Consider the following 16,674-nt stretch of genomic DNA (forward strand, 5'->3'; position numbering starts at 1 on the left):
AAACAGACATAGCTGGAATGGCTGAGAGAGCAAAGCAAACAAACTCACTTGAGGTGACTAAATATGAAATGGATATTTACCCCAATTTGGAAATTGGATACAACTTTTGGAGCACTAATACAACACCACAGTATAAAAATGCCCGTCTGACCTCATGATAGTTTGCGATCAAAACAGTCTATTTCTGCACATATTCAAAAAATCCAAAGGCGGGAGGGAGCCCCTAAAAGCAACAAAACTTCAAGTCCACACACTTCTAGTCTTAAGCATTACAGATAAAAAACAATTAGCATTCTTAACTTCATTTAGGCTTGGAGTCAGACCTTCTTAGAACTGCACCTAACCTAATCGCTTTTTTGTTATGTTTGATTTTTCGAGACAGGGTTTCTCTGTGTAACAGTCCTGGCTGTTCTAGAACTAGCTCTGTAACCAGGCTGGCCTGGAACGCACAGAGATGCACCTGCCTCTGCCTCCTGAGTGCTGGGATCAAAGGCGTGCACCACCATTGCTCGGCTCTAATAGCTTTTTTAAACTTTTTTTTTTTAACCTGGGTCCCACTAAGTATACCTGGGAGGCCTGGAACTTGCTATGTAAACCATGCTGGCCTCAAACTCACAGAGACTGGCCTGCTGCTGCCTCAGAATGCTGGGGGAATCTGCCTGTCTCTGTCTCCAAATGTGCCACTTTCAGCTCTTAAAAAACTCTAAGATCCCATTTGGTACTCCAATGTGTAAAACAGATTTCTATGAAGCTGCTCAGTTTGAAATAAAGAGGGGCTCAAATCCAATCCTCTTACTGCCTCCCAGGGAGGCCTAGTGGTCATCTGCACTTTGGAAACCCCTGTTTGTAACCAAATGAAAGAAAGAACATGAACCATACACCTGATTGGCCCATTTGAATCCATGCATATGAGGGTAGATCAGACATACCACTGCCTGCATGGTCTGCTATTCTTAAAAACACAGTGGGAGGCAGATATTACACTCACAACAGTTAAGTTACCCTTGTATTTGGGATTTTGAAAAATCACAGTGAAAACTGCAACTCTAATCCAATAAAGCACAATAAATGCTTTTTAGAAAGAGGCTTTTTTTCTGACTGGGGTTGCAATGCTTACATTCTTGTGGGTTCTATATATGGAGCAGGATTCATTCTGGTCCAGAGGAAAGAGCTGGGGGGAAGGGGAGACTGTTGCCCATGGTAACCACAGCTTTGCATACTAGCTTTAGGTTCCTAGGCTCAGTGGTCACTTTTGTTGAAATTGGATCACTTCTGACCTTTTTGGAATTGACAGGTTGTCTGGAAGCTAGGGACTAGAGGGTCCTAGTTCCATAAAAACACCTGGGAGGCAGCAAGCTCCCCTGCCATCTACAAAATGGCAACATAAATGAGCCCTGTGAGAGAAGGATGCTGATGGGGCACAGGAAGGGCCTTGGGAAATCAAGTGCTTCTTCACCTAGGGATTATTTTGAACATGTGTGAAATGGCTGTTCTGATATTGTTTGCCTGCTTGTCTCTTTGAATTCTCAAATCACAGAGAAGTACTAGGAAGATGGCTTGTTATGATTTGAATGTGAAATACTTCCCAGAGGCTTGCAAGTTTAAACACTTGCTCCTCAGATGGGAGCCATTTGTGAAGGGCCGTGGAACCTTTAGGAGGCAGAGCTTTGCTGGAAGAAGTTGGTCAGTCAGGGTGAGCCTTGGGGTCCATTTCTTGCTCCTCCTCTGCTTCCTGACTGCAGACGCATTGTGACTAGCTAGCTGGCTTCTGATTCTTACACCATGCCTTCCCTGCTATGATTAAATGTATCCTCTCCAACTGTGAGCCAGAATAAACCTTTTGTGGTAGTTTGAATGTAATTGCTTTCATAGACTCATAGGGAACGGCACTATTGGGAGGTGTGGCCTTGTTGGAGTAGGTGTGGGCTTGTTGGAGGAAGTGTGTCATTGTGGGGGCGGGCTTTGAGCTTTCATATATGCTTAAGCTACACCTAGTCAGCCTACTTCCTGTTGCCTGTGGGTCAAGATGTAGGAAGTTCAGCTCCTTCTCCAGCACCATGTCTGCCTGCATGCACACCACCATACTCCCAGCCGCCATGCTCCCCAACATGATGATAATGGACTAAACTTTTGAAACTGTAGCCTACCACCTCAATTAAATGTTTTCCTTTATGAGTTGCCATGGTCATGGTGTCTCTTCACAGCAATAGAAACCCTAAGACTCCTTCCTTCCTTCTTTCCTTCCTTCCTTCCTTCCTTCCTTCCTTCCTTCCTTCCTTTCCTTTCCTTTCCTTTTATAATTTATTTTTATTTTATATACATTGGTATTTTGCCTTTATGTATGTTTGTGTGAGGGAATCAGATGCCCGGGAACTGGAATTACAGACAGGTATGAGCTGCCATGTGGGTGCTAGGGACCCCCAAACCTTTTTTGTTCTTTAAGTTGCTTCTTGTCAGGTAATTTTTGTCACAGTGGAAATTAACTAACATGTCAATGTGAAAAGTAATAGACCTACACTCCCCCCTCCCCAGATCCATAGGTTCAGATTGTATAGAGGCTGACCAGGACGGTTTGCTCCAGCACAGTGCAGCTCTTATTTATTGGTCATCTGCTGCACGTAAAGTGTTGAGTGAGGCTTCAGTCACAATTGCCTAAATGAAGGACACATAGATGTTGCATTGCAGCAATGGTACATGTTTAAGGCTCAGTGAACTGAACTGAGAGAGAGTAGATGACAGCACACTTTCTGGGTTGCAAGGCTATGCAGAGAACCTTGCCGATGAAACACTCAACAGTCGCCTGCTTCCCTGGAGTGCGGCAGCTCCAACAGGTGCTCCCAGCTTGGCTTGCAGAGACTAAAGACTACAGAGGTGAGTGGAAGGCACTCTGAGGTTCAGTTTGTGTTGTGGACTGTGGTTTGGGCTCAGGGGTGGCAGCTTCTAATATTCCCTTTAGCTAGGGTGCCCTTTGCCATCTTTGGAGCCAGCGTGTCTGCACCAATCCTGGCACTTGAGTAGCAGGTTGTATCCCAAGCCAAGCATACGTACCTTTCTTTGAGGAAACCATTCTGTTAGTTATTTTGGTGCACTTAAAAACTTAAGTAGCATAATAGCTCAGGAAGCCTTGGACACGGGGGGCTATAGACAGAGCCAAGGCGGCGAAGCCACAGGCCACTTGTGAAAGATTGAAAAGAAATGGAAAAGCAAACTTTTATGACTCTGAAAATATTGTGCCATTATTTCCATTTGTGAGTCCAAATCATACTTTTTTTTTTTCAGCTTATCAAATACCCTTAAAGAGAGTTAACATTGTGCAGTGCTTCTCCAGGGCTAGGAGCTTTTTGAGTTGCTGCTCCGTCTACACTGTCCTATGCACACTCAACTAAAGACAGTAAATATGGTGAGGGTGAAACAAAGCATGGCAAATATCAATTAGTAGATGTCTTTAGTGTCAGCTGTAGTTGACACCAGTGCCAGGCACCTCACTATCCCAGAGCTAAGAGCTGTGGTCTGATCTCAGCTTGAGACAGGGCCACACTGTAGTTTATGGTTCAGCACAGGTTCAGATTCCGTTCACGCGAGGTGAACAGTGGGGCTGCTGGCACCTCTGCTGTCCAAAGGAAAGACTAGATTTTGCATGAGTTTCTAGGAAACATTACTCATTTTCCATCATCACCACCACATGGAAACAAAATGTCTTAGTCCCCGAACTCCCAGAGAACCTGAACTTACTAAGGCACCCTGCAGCCTCGCGCAAGCGAAGCTTCTGAACAATGTTTGAATAACACTACTACATTTTTCTTTGAGACAAGCTCCCTATGTAGCTCAAGCCAGCCTTGGACTTGTCAGTCTCTTCCCACAGCTTCTGGAGTGCTGGAATTCACAGGCCGCTACTTTCTGACTTGCAGAAACAAAGGGTTAATTAAGCGATGACAGGGAATTCCTGCCCTCATAGAGCTTTAAAATTCAGCTGGGCATAAGTCGATAAAGAGCAGTTTGTGTTTACAACGTGCTTTTAAAAGCGTCATCACCCACTTCTCTATCGGACCAACTCTAAAACGTCAGGAGCACAATTCCTGACAGCTTCCTACTTCCCATCCTTTGTATTCCTCCGCCACGTACGTGTGCCCCAGTCTGAACTCTTTTTTTTCAATCATGAGAAATGTTTATGGAAATGCATTTGCTGAACACGAGAAGATGCAGAGACAGGGCAGGACGCAGGTTCCTTACCATCCGTCTGGTAGTTGAGGGCTACAAGCTGTATCCCATGGAGCCAGAACATGAGGGGGTTGGGATTGGATGAGTCGATTCGGGTCGCTGCCGGGTAGGTCCTCAGTAGCTGACAAGCGGTGTGCTGGATCAGTTTCTGAGAATACCTGCGACACAGACGTTTGGCGGCGTTTTCATTCAGTGAGGAGATATGGTAGCATTTGGGAGTTCTAATGATAGCGCTGAGGGATGTGCTTGGGCTGAGTGGAGAACACGATTCCTCCCAGGTTTGCCGAATTCCTTCATAAGAACCTAGACCCCCCCCCGCAAAAGATCAGTCTCTGGTTAATGTCAAAACTTCAAACCTTTTCAGAAGATTAACCCCAACAGAACACCAAACATACAGTTGCAACAAGGAAGCAGAGCAGAATATAGCTAGAATTTTACTTGTGAGTTAGTTTGCTACCTTGAAACATGGTGGCAACTGAGTTTTAAAATGAGAGTAGCAGGGCTGGAGAGATGGCTCAGAGGTTAAGAGCACTGCCTGATCTTCCAGAGTTCAATTCCCAGCAACCACATGGTGGCTCACAACCAACTACATGCCAGAATACTGTATACATAATAAATAAATCTTAAAAAAAATGAGAGTAGCAAGGTGAGTTGTGGCTTAGTGATAGGGCACACATCTATCGTGCACAAGGATCTAGGTTCAGTTCACACACACACACACACACACACACACACACACACACACACACAATCAAAAATAACACGAAGATAGTAACACCAATTTAAATCTAGAAGTCCTTTTGCCTCAGTAGTCTTTGTTCTGTGTGTAATCTTTAGAAATACAAAGTCTCTTTGTAACTGTATAAAACTCACAAGAAAACAAAACCCCATAAGCAAACCAAATGTTCTACTGGTGACATAGTTAATAAATACCCATATAAAGAAATAACACACAGGCACACAGAGGAAAAGACAGAAAAATGTACAGACTGTTGTGTGACCACTGAGAGCAATTAAGAAGTTAAGCAACTATGTTTGATTACATCCCATTTGGATTTTCCTTAAAAGAATTTTATTTTTCTTGAACAAATTACAGTGAACTTCCCAGTGGGTCAACTCTAAGAAACAGCATCATGACACTGATAATGGAAAGGAATTTTAATCATCTTGCATATCCTTTAAGTAGGGGAATTTATTATATTTACAATAAAAAGTAATTAGAAATAAGATGATGTATCTTGTGGATAAAAGGCACAGTTCCAGGAACCATCTGAACTGTGTAAGGTGCTTCCAATTTTACTTTTGAGGCAAACAATGTGAGACTATCTTCAGTAAAAATGCTATTTTTAGTGAGTTAAGAGAATAAATTAATAATCAAAAATATTTATGTTGTACTTGGATTGTGTAAACATCTCTGAAAATAAAAGTGAATTTCAAAATTCAAGGGAAGTGGTTAGACAGAGAAGTGTCTGAGTCACCCAGTATGCAGGACCAAGCGAAAACACCGAGAGAAGGTGGCTTTACTTTTTCCAGATGTTCTGTTGAAGGATGCTGTCTCCCCTGGGCTCATTCTGCCAGGATTGTTGCCAAAAATGGACTTCCTGCTTTTCCTTTCTTTCCCTCTGCTAGAGCCAGATGAATTTAGAGTTGACAGGCCTGTTCTCATAAAAAGAAAATAAATAAGCCAAAAGCCACAGGCAAGAGAGCTCAACATTTTCCATCCTTGTTAATGTTTATATTGAAGTCCTACTATTCCCTTGTTACACAGCACAGAAGACCCATTACACTTTAACATGGTTGATAATAGTATTGTAGGCAATTCTAGCAAAGTTTATTTAATTTCTAGACAGATGCAACAAACATTGCATGGTTATTAAAGAGTAATCCCCAAATTACAACACACACACACACACACACACACACACACACACACACACAAGCATTGCACTTAGGGAATATGCAACAGTTAAGATCTAATTCCTAGAGCTAACAATTCAACTAGGGGAGATGAAAGGATGAATATGAGCCAGGGCACAATATTGTCGACATTATAAGCCTTCTGGTATTCTTTGTTAAGGCCTTGTGGGCTTTCATCCATCCATATTAGTATGCTTAACTTATTATTGTTGTCTTTGTTTAGCTCAAGTTTAGACAGTCACATTGGTGAGAGTATGGGTGTAGCTTCTTCCCAGGAGACACAATCTCATAGTAAATTCTCAAGTCTTCTGGCTGTTACAATCTTTCTGCCCCTCTTCCACAATGATCCCTGAGCCTTAGGTACAGGAGTTGTTTTATAGATATATCCTTTGGGACCAGGCTCCACAACTCTGCCTTCTGATTGGATGTGGTTTTCTGTACTGGTCAATTAAAAAATGCTGAAAGAGGGAGAAATAGTTATGCCCAGTGAAGAGCACATCAATTGGTTGTCTAATACTTGTATGGTCAGCCCCCAAAACATATATACAAGTAACAGTATACAGACCAAGCAGGTTGTACTACATATTTAGGAATATACATACATGCACACACACACACACACACACACACACACACACACACACACACACACACACTCAACAGTAAAAAACAAAATAGGCTGTGAGCTTGAAAGTGAAAAAGGAGGGATAATATGGGATGGTTTGGAGGGCAAAAGGGGAAGGAGGAAATGATGTAATTATAATTAAAAAAAACACAAAAAATTTAAAAATCCATCTGGCATGATTTTTGACCAAACCATAGGTTTTTTCTTATCTAAAAAGGAGTGTGACTATAGGAACTTACTCATAGGAGCAGTCTGAAGGTTCAGTGGGAAAGATATAATGATGATGTTTTATGGGTTTTCTTTCTCACTCCTGGTCCAATTACTCCTGGGCCCTTTGTGGCAGGCACAGTGCCTGGTGCACAGCAGGAACTCAGTTCATATTTGCTGAGTGAGAAAATGAGTGCCTACCACATAGACCCAACTCTAGTATAAGAAGAGTGACTTAAAGACTCCAAGGAGGCTAGTTGACATGAACTCATCCTTATTGCTGTTAGAGAATGACTCCACATTCTGCAGCAGCTGGGAGGTCTTCAGAAAATGGAAGGAACGCCAGCAGAGAAAGGACAGAAGTGTTTAACAGTATAGATGATCAGTATCTGACACTGCTGGCATGACCAAGAACCAGGGTCCAGATAGCCCAGGGACCAAAGGTAAATCCAAATACTACTTAAAAAAAAAGAGTGATGAAATGACCCTCAATAATATCCTGCTATACTCATAGATGCAGCCATCGTGAGTGAGGCTTCCTCCTGCAGCAGATGGGAACAAACACAGATATCCACAGCCACATTATGGAGGGAAAGGGAGAGGGAAAGGGAGAGGGAAAGGGAGAGGGAGAGGGAGGGGGAGAGACAGGGAGGGAGAGGAGAGGGGAGAAGGAGAGGGAGGGGGGGAGAGGAGGAGGGAAGGAGAGAGGAGGGGAGGGAGAGGGGGGAAGGGAGAGGAGAGGGGGGAGGGAGAGGGGAGGAGAGGGAGAGGGGGAGGGAGAGGGAGAGGGGAGAGAGAGGGAGAGGGAGAGGAGGGGGAGGGAGAGGAGAGGGGAGAGGGAGGGGGAGAGGAGGGAGAGGGAGAGGGGGAGAGAGGGAGAGGGAGAGGAGAGGGGGAGAGAGAGAGGAGAGGAGAGGGGAGGGAGAGGGAGAGGGAGGGAGAGGGAGAGGGAGAGGGGAAGGGGAGGGAGAGGGGGAGAGGGGGAGAGGGAGAGGGAGAGAGAGACTGGAGATTGACTGACTGACTGACTGACTGACTGACTGACTCTGGAATACTTAGAACCCTGTGGAAGATGAGGCAGATAGAGTGCCCCTTGAGAACAAGACCCATTAAATCAACTGAGCAAAGGTCATATGAACTCACAGAGATGGAAGAAGCAAGCACAAGGCTTGCACAGGTCTGCAACAGGTCTTCTGTGTATGTTATGGCTTTCAGTTTAGTGTTTCTATGGGATTAGAGTATGTGAACGAGCAGGTCTCTGGTTCTTGTGTCCTCTCTTGGGCTCTTTTCTTTCTGTTGGTTTTCCTGGCCCAACTTTGATGTGATGGTTTTTGTTTTATCTTACTATATTTTATTGTGTTGTTCTGTTGCTATTTCTTAGAAGCCTGTTGTTTTCTAATGAGAGACAGAACGGGATCCAGATTTAGTGGAGGGGGCACTGGAAGGAGTGGGGGGAGGAAAACTGTAATCAGTATATATTGATGTGAAAATAATCTATTTTCAATGAGGGGGGAGCACAGACAATGGGTTCAGAAAACTGAGGCTCAAAGAGGGTATTGGTGTTGGACAAAGTCACAGACAACAGCCAGAATAAATCTTGCCTAATGACTTTGTCATCTAATATTTCTCTGGACACACACACACACACACACACACACACACTGGACACTGGTCCCTTCTTGGGATGCAGAGTCCATTAAAAATTATTTATGAGTATTTTGCCTGCCTGTATGATTGTGTACCATGTGTAGACAGTGAACTTGGAGACTGGAAATGGGGCACTGTACACAGACATACAGGCAGGCAAAATACCCATACATATATTTTTTTAAATGGGAGGGACTTCACATTCCAAGAAGGGGATAAACACACACACACACACACACACACACACACACACGGTAAGTACTAAGGATATTTGCCATCAGAAATAATTAGAGATTAATTAAATAATTAGGAACATAAACACATGATTATAAATGCATGGAGGCCTGCAAAAGAAGACACCATGATGGACTGAAGACTCTCAGATTCTTCATCAAGACTCTTGGCCTTGGAGTTTGAGCATTGGTAAAAGTGGTTAGGGAGGATGGGCCAAGCTGAGAACATTCTTATTTATTCTTTATGATACTGGTTGGTTCAGGGCTTTGTGCATGCTGGCAAGCACTCAGCCACTGAGCTGCATCCTAACCCTGAGTATCTTCTGTCTGAACAGAAGGCCAGACTATGATAAAGACCACAGTACATGTCTGATGAGAGGTGGGCATATAGGGAAGCTTGCTGGGAAGTATTCACAAATTAGGAAGGTGGGCAACATGAGAAAATACCATGCCCCCCTTTTCCTATTAGAAGGAGGAAGAAAAGCTATGGAGGTGTATGGATTGAATGTAACTGAGAAACAAATCCTATAGCCAATATAAACATAAAGAGCTTCAGTTATTTCCCTAATCCTAAGAAAGAACACAGCCCTGGGAATTGAGACACCCAAGCTCTACTTCTTGCTGGGCCACTGAATAGGTTCACAACTGTGAATTTTTGTTTTTGTTTTTGTTTTTGTTTTTTGAGACAGGGTTTCTCTATTTAATAGTCCTGGCTGTCCTGGAACTTGCTTTGTAGACCAGGCTGGCCTGGAACTCACAGAGATCTGCCTCTGCTTCCTGAGTGCTGGAATTAAAGCCATGTGCTACCACTGCCTTGCTAGGTTATTTTACTCTTAGGGAACCTTGTGTGTGAGTGTGTGTGTGCTCACATGTGTATTTTAATCTTTCAGTCTTCACAAATGCCAGAAAAGTTTACTGAGCTAATAATCCCGATTTTTTTTTTTTTTTTTGGTTTGAGAAAGATCATTTAAAGTTGCCTAGGATGGCCTTCTGTAGACAAGCTTCCAATTCACAATTCTGCCTCAGCCTTTGAAGCAGCTAGACCATAGGCCTGTGCTCCTGGGGCCACACTAGATAATGCTGAAAAGTGAGATTCACTGAAACTGAGATGGTAACTTATTAATTTATCAAACACAAAACCAGTAAGGTAACAAAATAAACATTTTATAATTCCTCATATGATGGGGAATGTCCTGTGGACATGTTTGTCTTATTGGTTGATAAATAAAATATTGTTGGCCAATAGGAAAGAAAGATAGGTGCGACTCGAATCAAGGAGGATTCTGGGAAATGTAGTAAAGTCTTGAGATCCAGGCAGGAAGTAACATAGCAGGCAGACTTAGAATATAAGCTCCTGCTCTCTTCTCTACGGAGCCGCCATGTGATCCCGGGAAGAGGACGTCCTCGATAAGTCTTATAAAATATATAGATTTAAGATAATTAAGACTGAGCTAGCATATAAGAAATCCTAGTCAATTGGCCAGCAGCATTGTAAACCAATATAAGACTCTGTGTGTTATTCTGGGTGCCCACGTGGCGGCAGGGCTCGGGTGGATGGAGTAAAGACTTATTGTTACACTCAAGTACATGTGGGGGACCAAAGTATTTCCGCTATAGAATATTTTGAGATTCAGCCTTGGATCTCACTAAACATGGAGCACTGGAAAGCTCCGAAGACAGGTATGTGAATAACTTGTGAATATAGAAGGTTAGGAAGAGAGGAGAGCAGCCAGAGCAGCAAGGGAACAAAGAGAGAAATGGTTGCCTCGTGATATTAGCAGGATGGTTAAAAAACACCAGAAAAGATGGCTAATAAAGAAATGACTCTAGTTCCACAACATGGAACTGAGAGCTCTCTGAAGATGACAAGATGCCTGTGTTTGGTCTTTATCACCATTGGGTTGCTTGGAGCTTCCATATTCACACCCCCCACTCAGGTAGAACCCCATGGACTAAGGCTGAGACATGCTGGGTCACGACATGTACATAAGAAAAATTTATAAAAGCAGTTAATTTTTTAGAGGTTATTATAACAGTAATGCAAGAACATAATTTTAGTTATTCTGAGAAAGGACATAAAATTATAGATGGGGTAGAGAAACTTCAATTGCTAACAAACAGCCTGTAAAGTATGTGCTGTGTCAGGTCAGAGGGACAGATCAGTGGCTAAGAGCACCTGCTGCTCTTGCAGAGGACCTGCATTCAGTTTCCAATACCCACAGCAGATGGCTAACAATAGCTTGTTATTCCAACTCTGAGGATCCCAGGCCCTTGTCTCATCTGCTGGGACACACACACACACACACACACACACACACACACCCCTAAATAAAAATAAAATCTTAAGGAAATAATACATGCTTTGTAAATGTTTTAAAACAATACATGAGGATCAATAGGCTGGTGTGGTGGTGCATGCCTCTAATCTAAGCACTTAGGAGGCAGAGGCAAGGTGGATCTCTATGAGTTCAAGTCCAGCCTGATCTATACAGAGGACAGCCAAAGCTATATAATCAAAACAAAAAACCAAACCAACCAAACAAGCAAACAAAAAACAACTACATGCTCATGTTACACTTCAAGTCAGGGTTGGACCAAATGGCTCCCTGACACTATCATAATTCTCTATTTGGCATAATTTTATCTTTACCACTAAATTGAAATATCCATGGGAATTTGGGCTCCCAGTTTCCTCAGTCCTTGAGAAAAGACAAAGCCAGTTGCATTGTTTCTATATTTCTAGTGTTATTTATAAAGAATGAAACATGAAGCAATAGTGATATTCTTTCTTTCTTTATTCCTTCCTTCCTTTCTTTCATTCTTTCTTTCTATCTTTTTTTTGAGACAGGGGCTCACTCTATAGTTCAGACTGGTCTAGAATTCACTACATTAGACCATACTGGCTTCCAACTTGTGGCAATTCTCTTGGCTTTGCCACCTGAGTGCTAGGATTATAGTGCTTGTGTTGATTCTTGAACAATATGGCTCTCACGCTTGATCTGATGCTGACAGGTTAACTTTCTTCCTCTATGATGAGATGAACATCGCTGGTGTATAAGTGCAACCACGCCATACTTACTTATGTGTCATAAGTCATGCCCCATGAAACTAAAACATTCAACGTTTTAGGTGTATGTATGTGTGCCTATTTGTGTATGTGTACAACATGTGGATACCTGGTGCTCAAAGAGGCCAGAAGAAGGCATTGAATCTCCTGGAACTGGAATTAGAGGTGGTTGTGAGCCATTTAATGTAGGTTGTGGGAACCAAACCTGGGTCCTATGCAAGAGATTGCTGGGCCATCTCTCCAACCACATAAAACTAAGTTTAAATGCTACCTTCTTGTATGTTTTTGATATATTTGCTGCATATTCATTCTTCATTCATTCATTCATTCATTCATTCATTCATTCATTCATATCCACTTCAACAGGATTTACTAGCAGATGAGCAGTAGCAACTGCCAAAAGTTTTATAGTTTCGGGAAGGAAACTTAAAATTGAGAAAATTCTGTGATTTTTTGTTTTTCATATGGTGTGTAATATGGACACTATCATCTTAAGATCTAAGTCTCCAATATTATACAAGATATTCTCTGTCCCTGTTGCCAGGTGCAGTATGAGAAGTGGTACTTGCCAGGACCTGAGTTCAGCACATCTTGAAAAGATGAGGGTTGGCACTCTGACTCCTGTGTCCTGGCCAACTTTATATGCCCTATACACTGACATTCAGACACATCTTCCAATACTAGCTCTTTCCCCTCCTCAGAGTTCTTGGACACACGAGTTTTTTATTTGTTCTTCATGAGATTATTTTTGCTGACTTCTACCTTTTTACTTATTCTTATTTTTTTTTTACCTCTTGGTTTCCACTTATGGGACACACAATTGGGTTGATAAAACACTGATAATACACCCAGATGAGAAAGGGAGAGTAGATGCAGTTTAGGGAGGGCTTTGGAGACAGACAGATACATTCATAGAACTATCATTTATTAAATGAATTGAATCCATTTTTCTTTTTCTTTTCCTTCTTTTTATCTTCTTTCTTTCTTTTTGAGATAGGGTTTCCCCATGTAACATTCCTAGCTGTCCTGGCACTCACTCTGTAGACCAGGCTGGCCTCAAACTCACAGAGATTTGCCTGCCTCTGCCTCCCAAGTGTTGGGACTAAAGGTGTGTGCCACCACCACCCGACTGAATACATTTTTTGAGGCAGCTCATCACATTAAGCACTAGTTGGCTATGACTTCCCCTCTTAAACACAGTGGCCAGTAGGAGAATGACAGAGGGAAGGGGTGTGCCCTGAACTGGCCTGGACTGGAGAATTGATTATCCATCCCCGTGCTACATTTTTTAAAAAGAACATCAGCTGCCAAATTTCTTTCTTTGCTTAGGTCAGTTTCTGTAGTTTTCAAATAAGACTCTTTACAAGGATGTTCTGAAATCTTGGTGAAATTACTTGTTGTGTCTCAGAATTTGTTTTATTTAAAACTGGGTAGGAGGACGCTGAGAAGATGGCTCACCAGTGAAGAGCACTTGCTGTTCTAACAGAAGACCTGAGTTCAGTTCCCAGCACCCACGTGGCGGCTCACAGGTGTCCATAACTCCAGTTCCAAGGGAGTCAATGCCTTCTTCTAGTGTCTGAAAGTACCACATATATTCACACAGATAAAACACCCCTGTACATAAAATAAAAATAAACAAATCATTTGAGAAGTACAAGTGGAAATCCACTAACCTTGGAGAATTATTGTGGAAAGTCAGAGATCATCTATGGGAATTATTTATTTCAGTCACACCATTCAGTTATTTCAAGGTATATCATAATACCATACCCCATTAAATAGTACACTTTCATTCTTTAGTGACTTTAAATATTAGAGATGGTTATTGACTACTCTTACCTGGAAATTTTACTGCCTGGCAGTAGATGATGAGGTCAGAGAGCTCTGGTGCAATCTGTCTGCTTTCCTTTTTGTTCTGAGGGAGGTAAAACTCCTCCCCCAGTTCCATGTCATACACCTTTCAAGGGAAAATGACACCGTTTTACCAGAAGATGGAGTCCCCTCACTCTGGATCCCCAAAGCACTTTCTCTAGACTTTCCCCATACTCAGCATTTCTTCACACTCCTATGCCAGCACCTTTCTGAGGGAAAGGGGTATGTCTGGTTCATCCTTCCTGTCTCTCATGACGGAATCCATTATCTTATAGATAATATAAGTTTATACACGTTGGTTGAATTAATAGAGGATTGATGATTTATGAGCTTTGGCTCACATTTTTGACACTGTAGCTGTGAGGTACCTGAGGGCGAGGCCTGGATGCTGCATGTGTCTTTCTGGTCTCTGTGTTACTTTTGCTAACTCTTCATAATCTGCTTTCCTTTTATCTTCTTGGTGTAAATGACTTAAAAACCTCTTACAATTTCTTGAACAACCAAATTGTCCTCTTGGCCTGAATGCCCTGTTTCTTTGGACTTGGGCAAAACTTTATTCTTACACAGCATCTTCCATGAGAGCCTGTTCTCGATCTTCCGACAATACAGTGAGATCACTATGTTTTTTTTTTTTCTAATCTGCAAACATAATTTACCACTAAACCATCCCTACCCTTTACCACTCCAGTGCCTGCCACACAGATACCTCTAGTAGGTATTGGCTGGGTGAAATAATGACAAGTGGCAGACAGGTGTCTTGTGACATCTCCATGTGGCCTTTGGCATCTGAGGGAAACTGAGTGAGAAAGGGAGGGGAGTGGAGTCCCAGAAGAAAGGGACAGACTACCAAGTTCCAAGAGCCACATAAAGAAGAAGCTGTCTCCTACCTTTCCCTTATTGCAAGAAGAGCTATCCGCTTTCTTGATCCTCTTGGGGATTTCTTCATTGTACTCAAACTGAAGCTTATCAGCACATGATTTGTTTTCAGGTTTGTCTTCCAGGATATTGTCTGAAAATGAGCAATCAGGCTTCAGTGAGGAAGAACCTTCAGGGCTTTGTGTGAGGGTGTCCAGCCACCTGCGAGGATCTACAAGACTGAGGCGCCGGCTATGCATTACTAAAATGATGGCTTGAAGCACAATTTAAAACTTGGGTTATATATTTAGCCTTGGTTTTATGGGCTCATTTACCAGTAGTTCTGGTACCATATAGACATAATCTAAGTGAGAAGGCTCATCTTGCACAGCTGGTGGAATCCATTGTCAAGAGGCTGTCAGCTCACAGGTCTGGGGCGATCGAATGGCACCACTTCTAGGTGGTGCATTCATGAGTTCACCAGCCTTCCTTTGAAATGAAGCTTCTTGAAATGTCAAGGCCAGTATTCATGGGAGAAGACGTATTGCTATGTATGATGCAAAGTTTCCTTAATGTAAATTAATTGGAAAATAAAGTTTTCATGATTGTTGTTTTTAAGTCATAAATTTTTAAGTTATAAAGTTATAAAAATTGCATCTTAAGAATACATTTTTAAAAAATTATTTATGTTCAGTGCATTGGTGTTTTGCCTGGATGTATATCTATATGAAGGTGTCAGATTCCACAGAATTAAATTACAGTCAGCTGTGAGCTGCCGTGTGGGTGCTGGGAATTGAACCCGGGTCCTTTGGAAGAGTAGCCAGTGCTCTTCGGCACTGAGCCATCTCTCCAGCCCCCAAAATGCAAATATTTCTATGTGTAGATAAGGGCATCTCTATTCAGAACAAATGTAAAAGTCTAAGAATTATATCATGATTGTACTCTTTTAAAGTGAAAAAACGAGAGAGCTAAGATCTCATTCCAGATTTACTATCTTTTTGGACTACAAATGCTTAGACCAAGATCTCCTTATAGCAAGTCAGGGCCATGCAGCTTACCAAGAGGTTAACAATTTCACCGCATTTCTATGCACAGAAGTGTCACAACTTCATGCTAACCAGACCCAAGACAGTAGAGACTTAATTCGGACATCCATGCAGTTAAAATACCGGTTCAAACGGTGTTTACCTTCCTGACTGTTAGGAAGAGGGGAAGCAGTAAGGACATCTGCTACAGAGAAAACAGAATCAGAAAGAAAATACAGGTAAGGAGAATTAAGACTGAGCCAGATAAATCAACTGAAGGTGTGGCACAAAGCACCGGTTAGGTCGGCTTAGATCGAAAGATGAGTGAAATAGGAAGTGACTCAGAGGCCTCATATCTTGACTGCCACAAATACAAGGACTGGCAATAATGGAAATGCAGCCAATCCTGGTCCTTGGGTAGTGGATACAAAAGGATCAGGAGTTCAAGGTCGTCTTCAACTACATAGAGCATTCAAGGACAGTCTGGGCTGTATGAGACATTGTCTCAAAAAAAAAAAAAAAAAAAAAGCAAACATTGTTAATGCTAATCATGCCATAAGCTGTTCATTCCTATTACTAGTTAGTGAGGACTGTAACATTCCTGATACAGCTTTAATTAAACTCAGAGAGATGAGAGAGGCACTGCAACCACCATCAAAATCATATGCTTGCTAAGGCATTTAATGGTTGCCTATGTGAGCTGTCATAGGACAAATTTCACAAGGCATGCCATAACTTCAAGGCCTATTTGGAAGTCAGCCAGCCAGAGGGAACTTTTAAGTGAAATGGGAAATAACTGTGACAGTGAACTTCAGCTGTCATAGATCCCAGATGTTTGTGTTGGAAGTGTTTGTACGTGGGGCAGAGTGGGGAGCAATCACCAAACACTCGACCGAACTTTTTCATGACATATCAGAGGGACTTATGGTTCACAGGGGTGAAAAGTCATTGTCCAAAGTCTCATATGCCATGGGAGTAGAGCCTGGTGGGCCTCCACTTTCAACAAAA

General features: G+C 42.4%; 1 protein-coding gene across 2 annotated transcripts in view; it reads right to left on the bottom strand.

The window, feature by feature from the left end:
- The window catches only part of Plce1 (phospholipase C epsilon 1), a 286,564-nt gene that overhangs the window by 17,116 nt on the left and 252,774 nt on the right, over positions 1-16,674 (bottom strand). For both annotated transcript variants that reach the window (XM_027407429.2, XM_027407428.2), the window contains exons 21-24: positions 14,674-14,795; positions 13,754-13,871; positions 5,743-5,874; positions 4,231-4,521 (exon numbers count right to left, since the gene is read on the bottom strand). In XM_027407429.2, the coding sequence (XP_027263230.1) occupies positions 4,231-4,521; positions 5,743-5,874; positions 13,754-13,871; positions 14,674-14,795 (663 nt within the window). The remainder of the gene's footprint in view (positions 1-4,230; positions 4,522-5,742; positions 5,875-13,753; positions 13,872-14,673; positions 14,796-16,674) is intronic.

The sequence above is a fragment of the Cricetulus griseus genome, chromosome 3 (assembly GCF_003668045.3).
Source record: "Cricetulus griseus strain 17A/GY chromosome 3, alternate assembly CriGri-PICRH-1.0, whole genome shotgun sequence".
NCBI classification, from domain to species: Eukaryota; Metazoa; Chordata; class Mammalia; order Rodentia; family Cricetidae; genus Cricetulus; species Cricetulus griseus.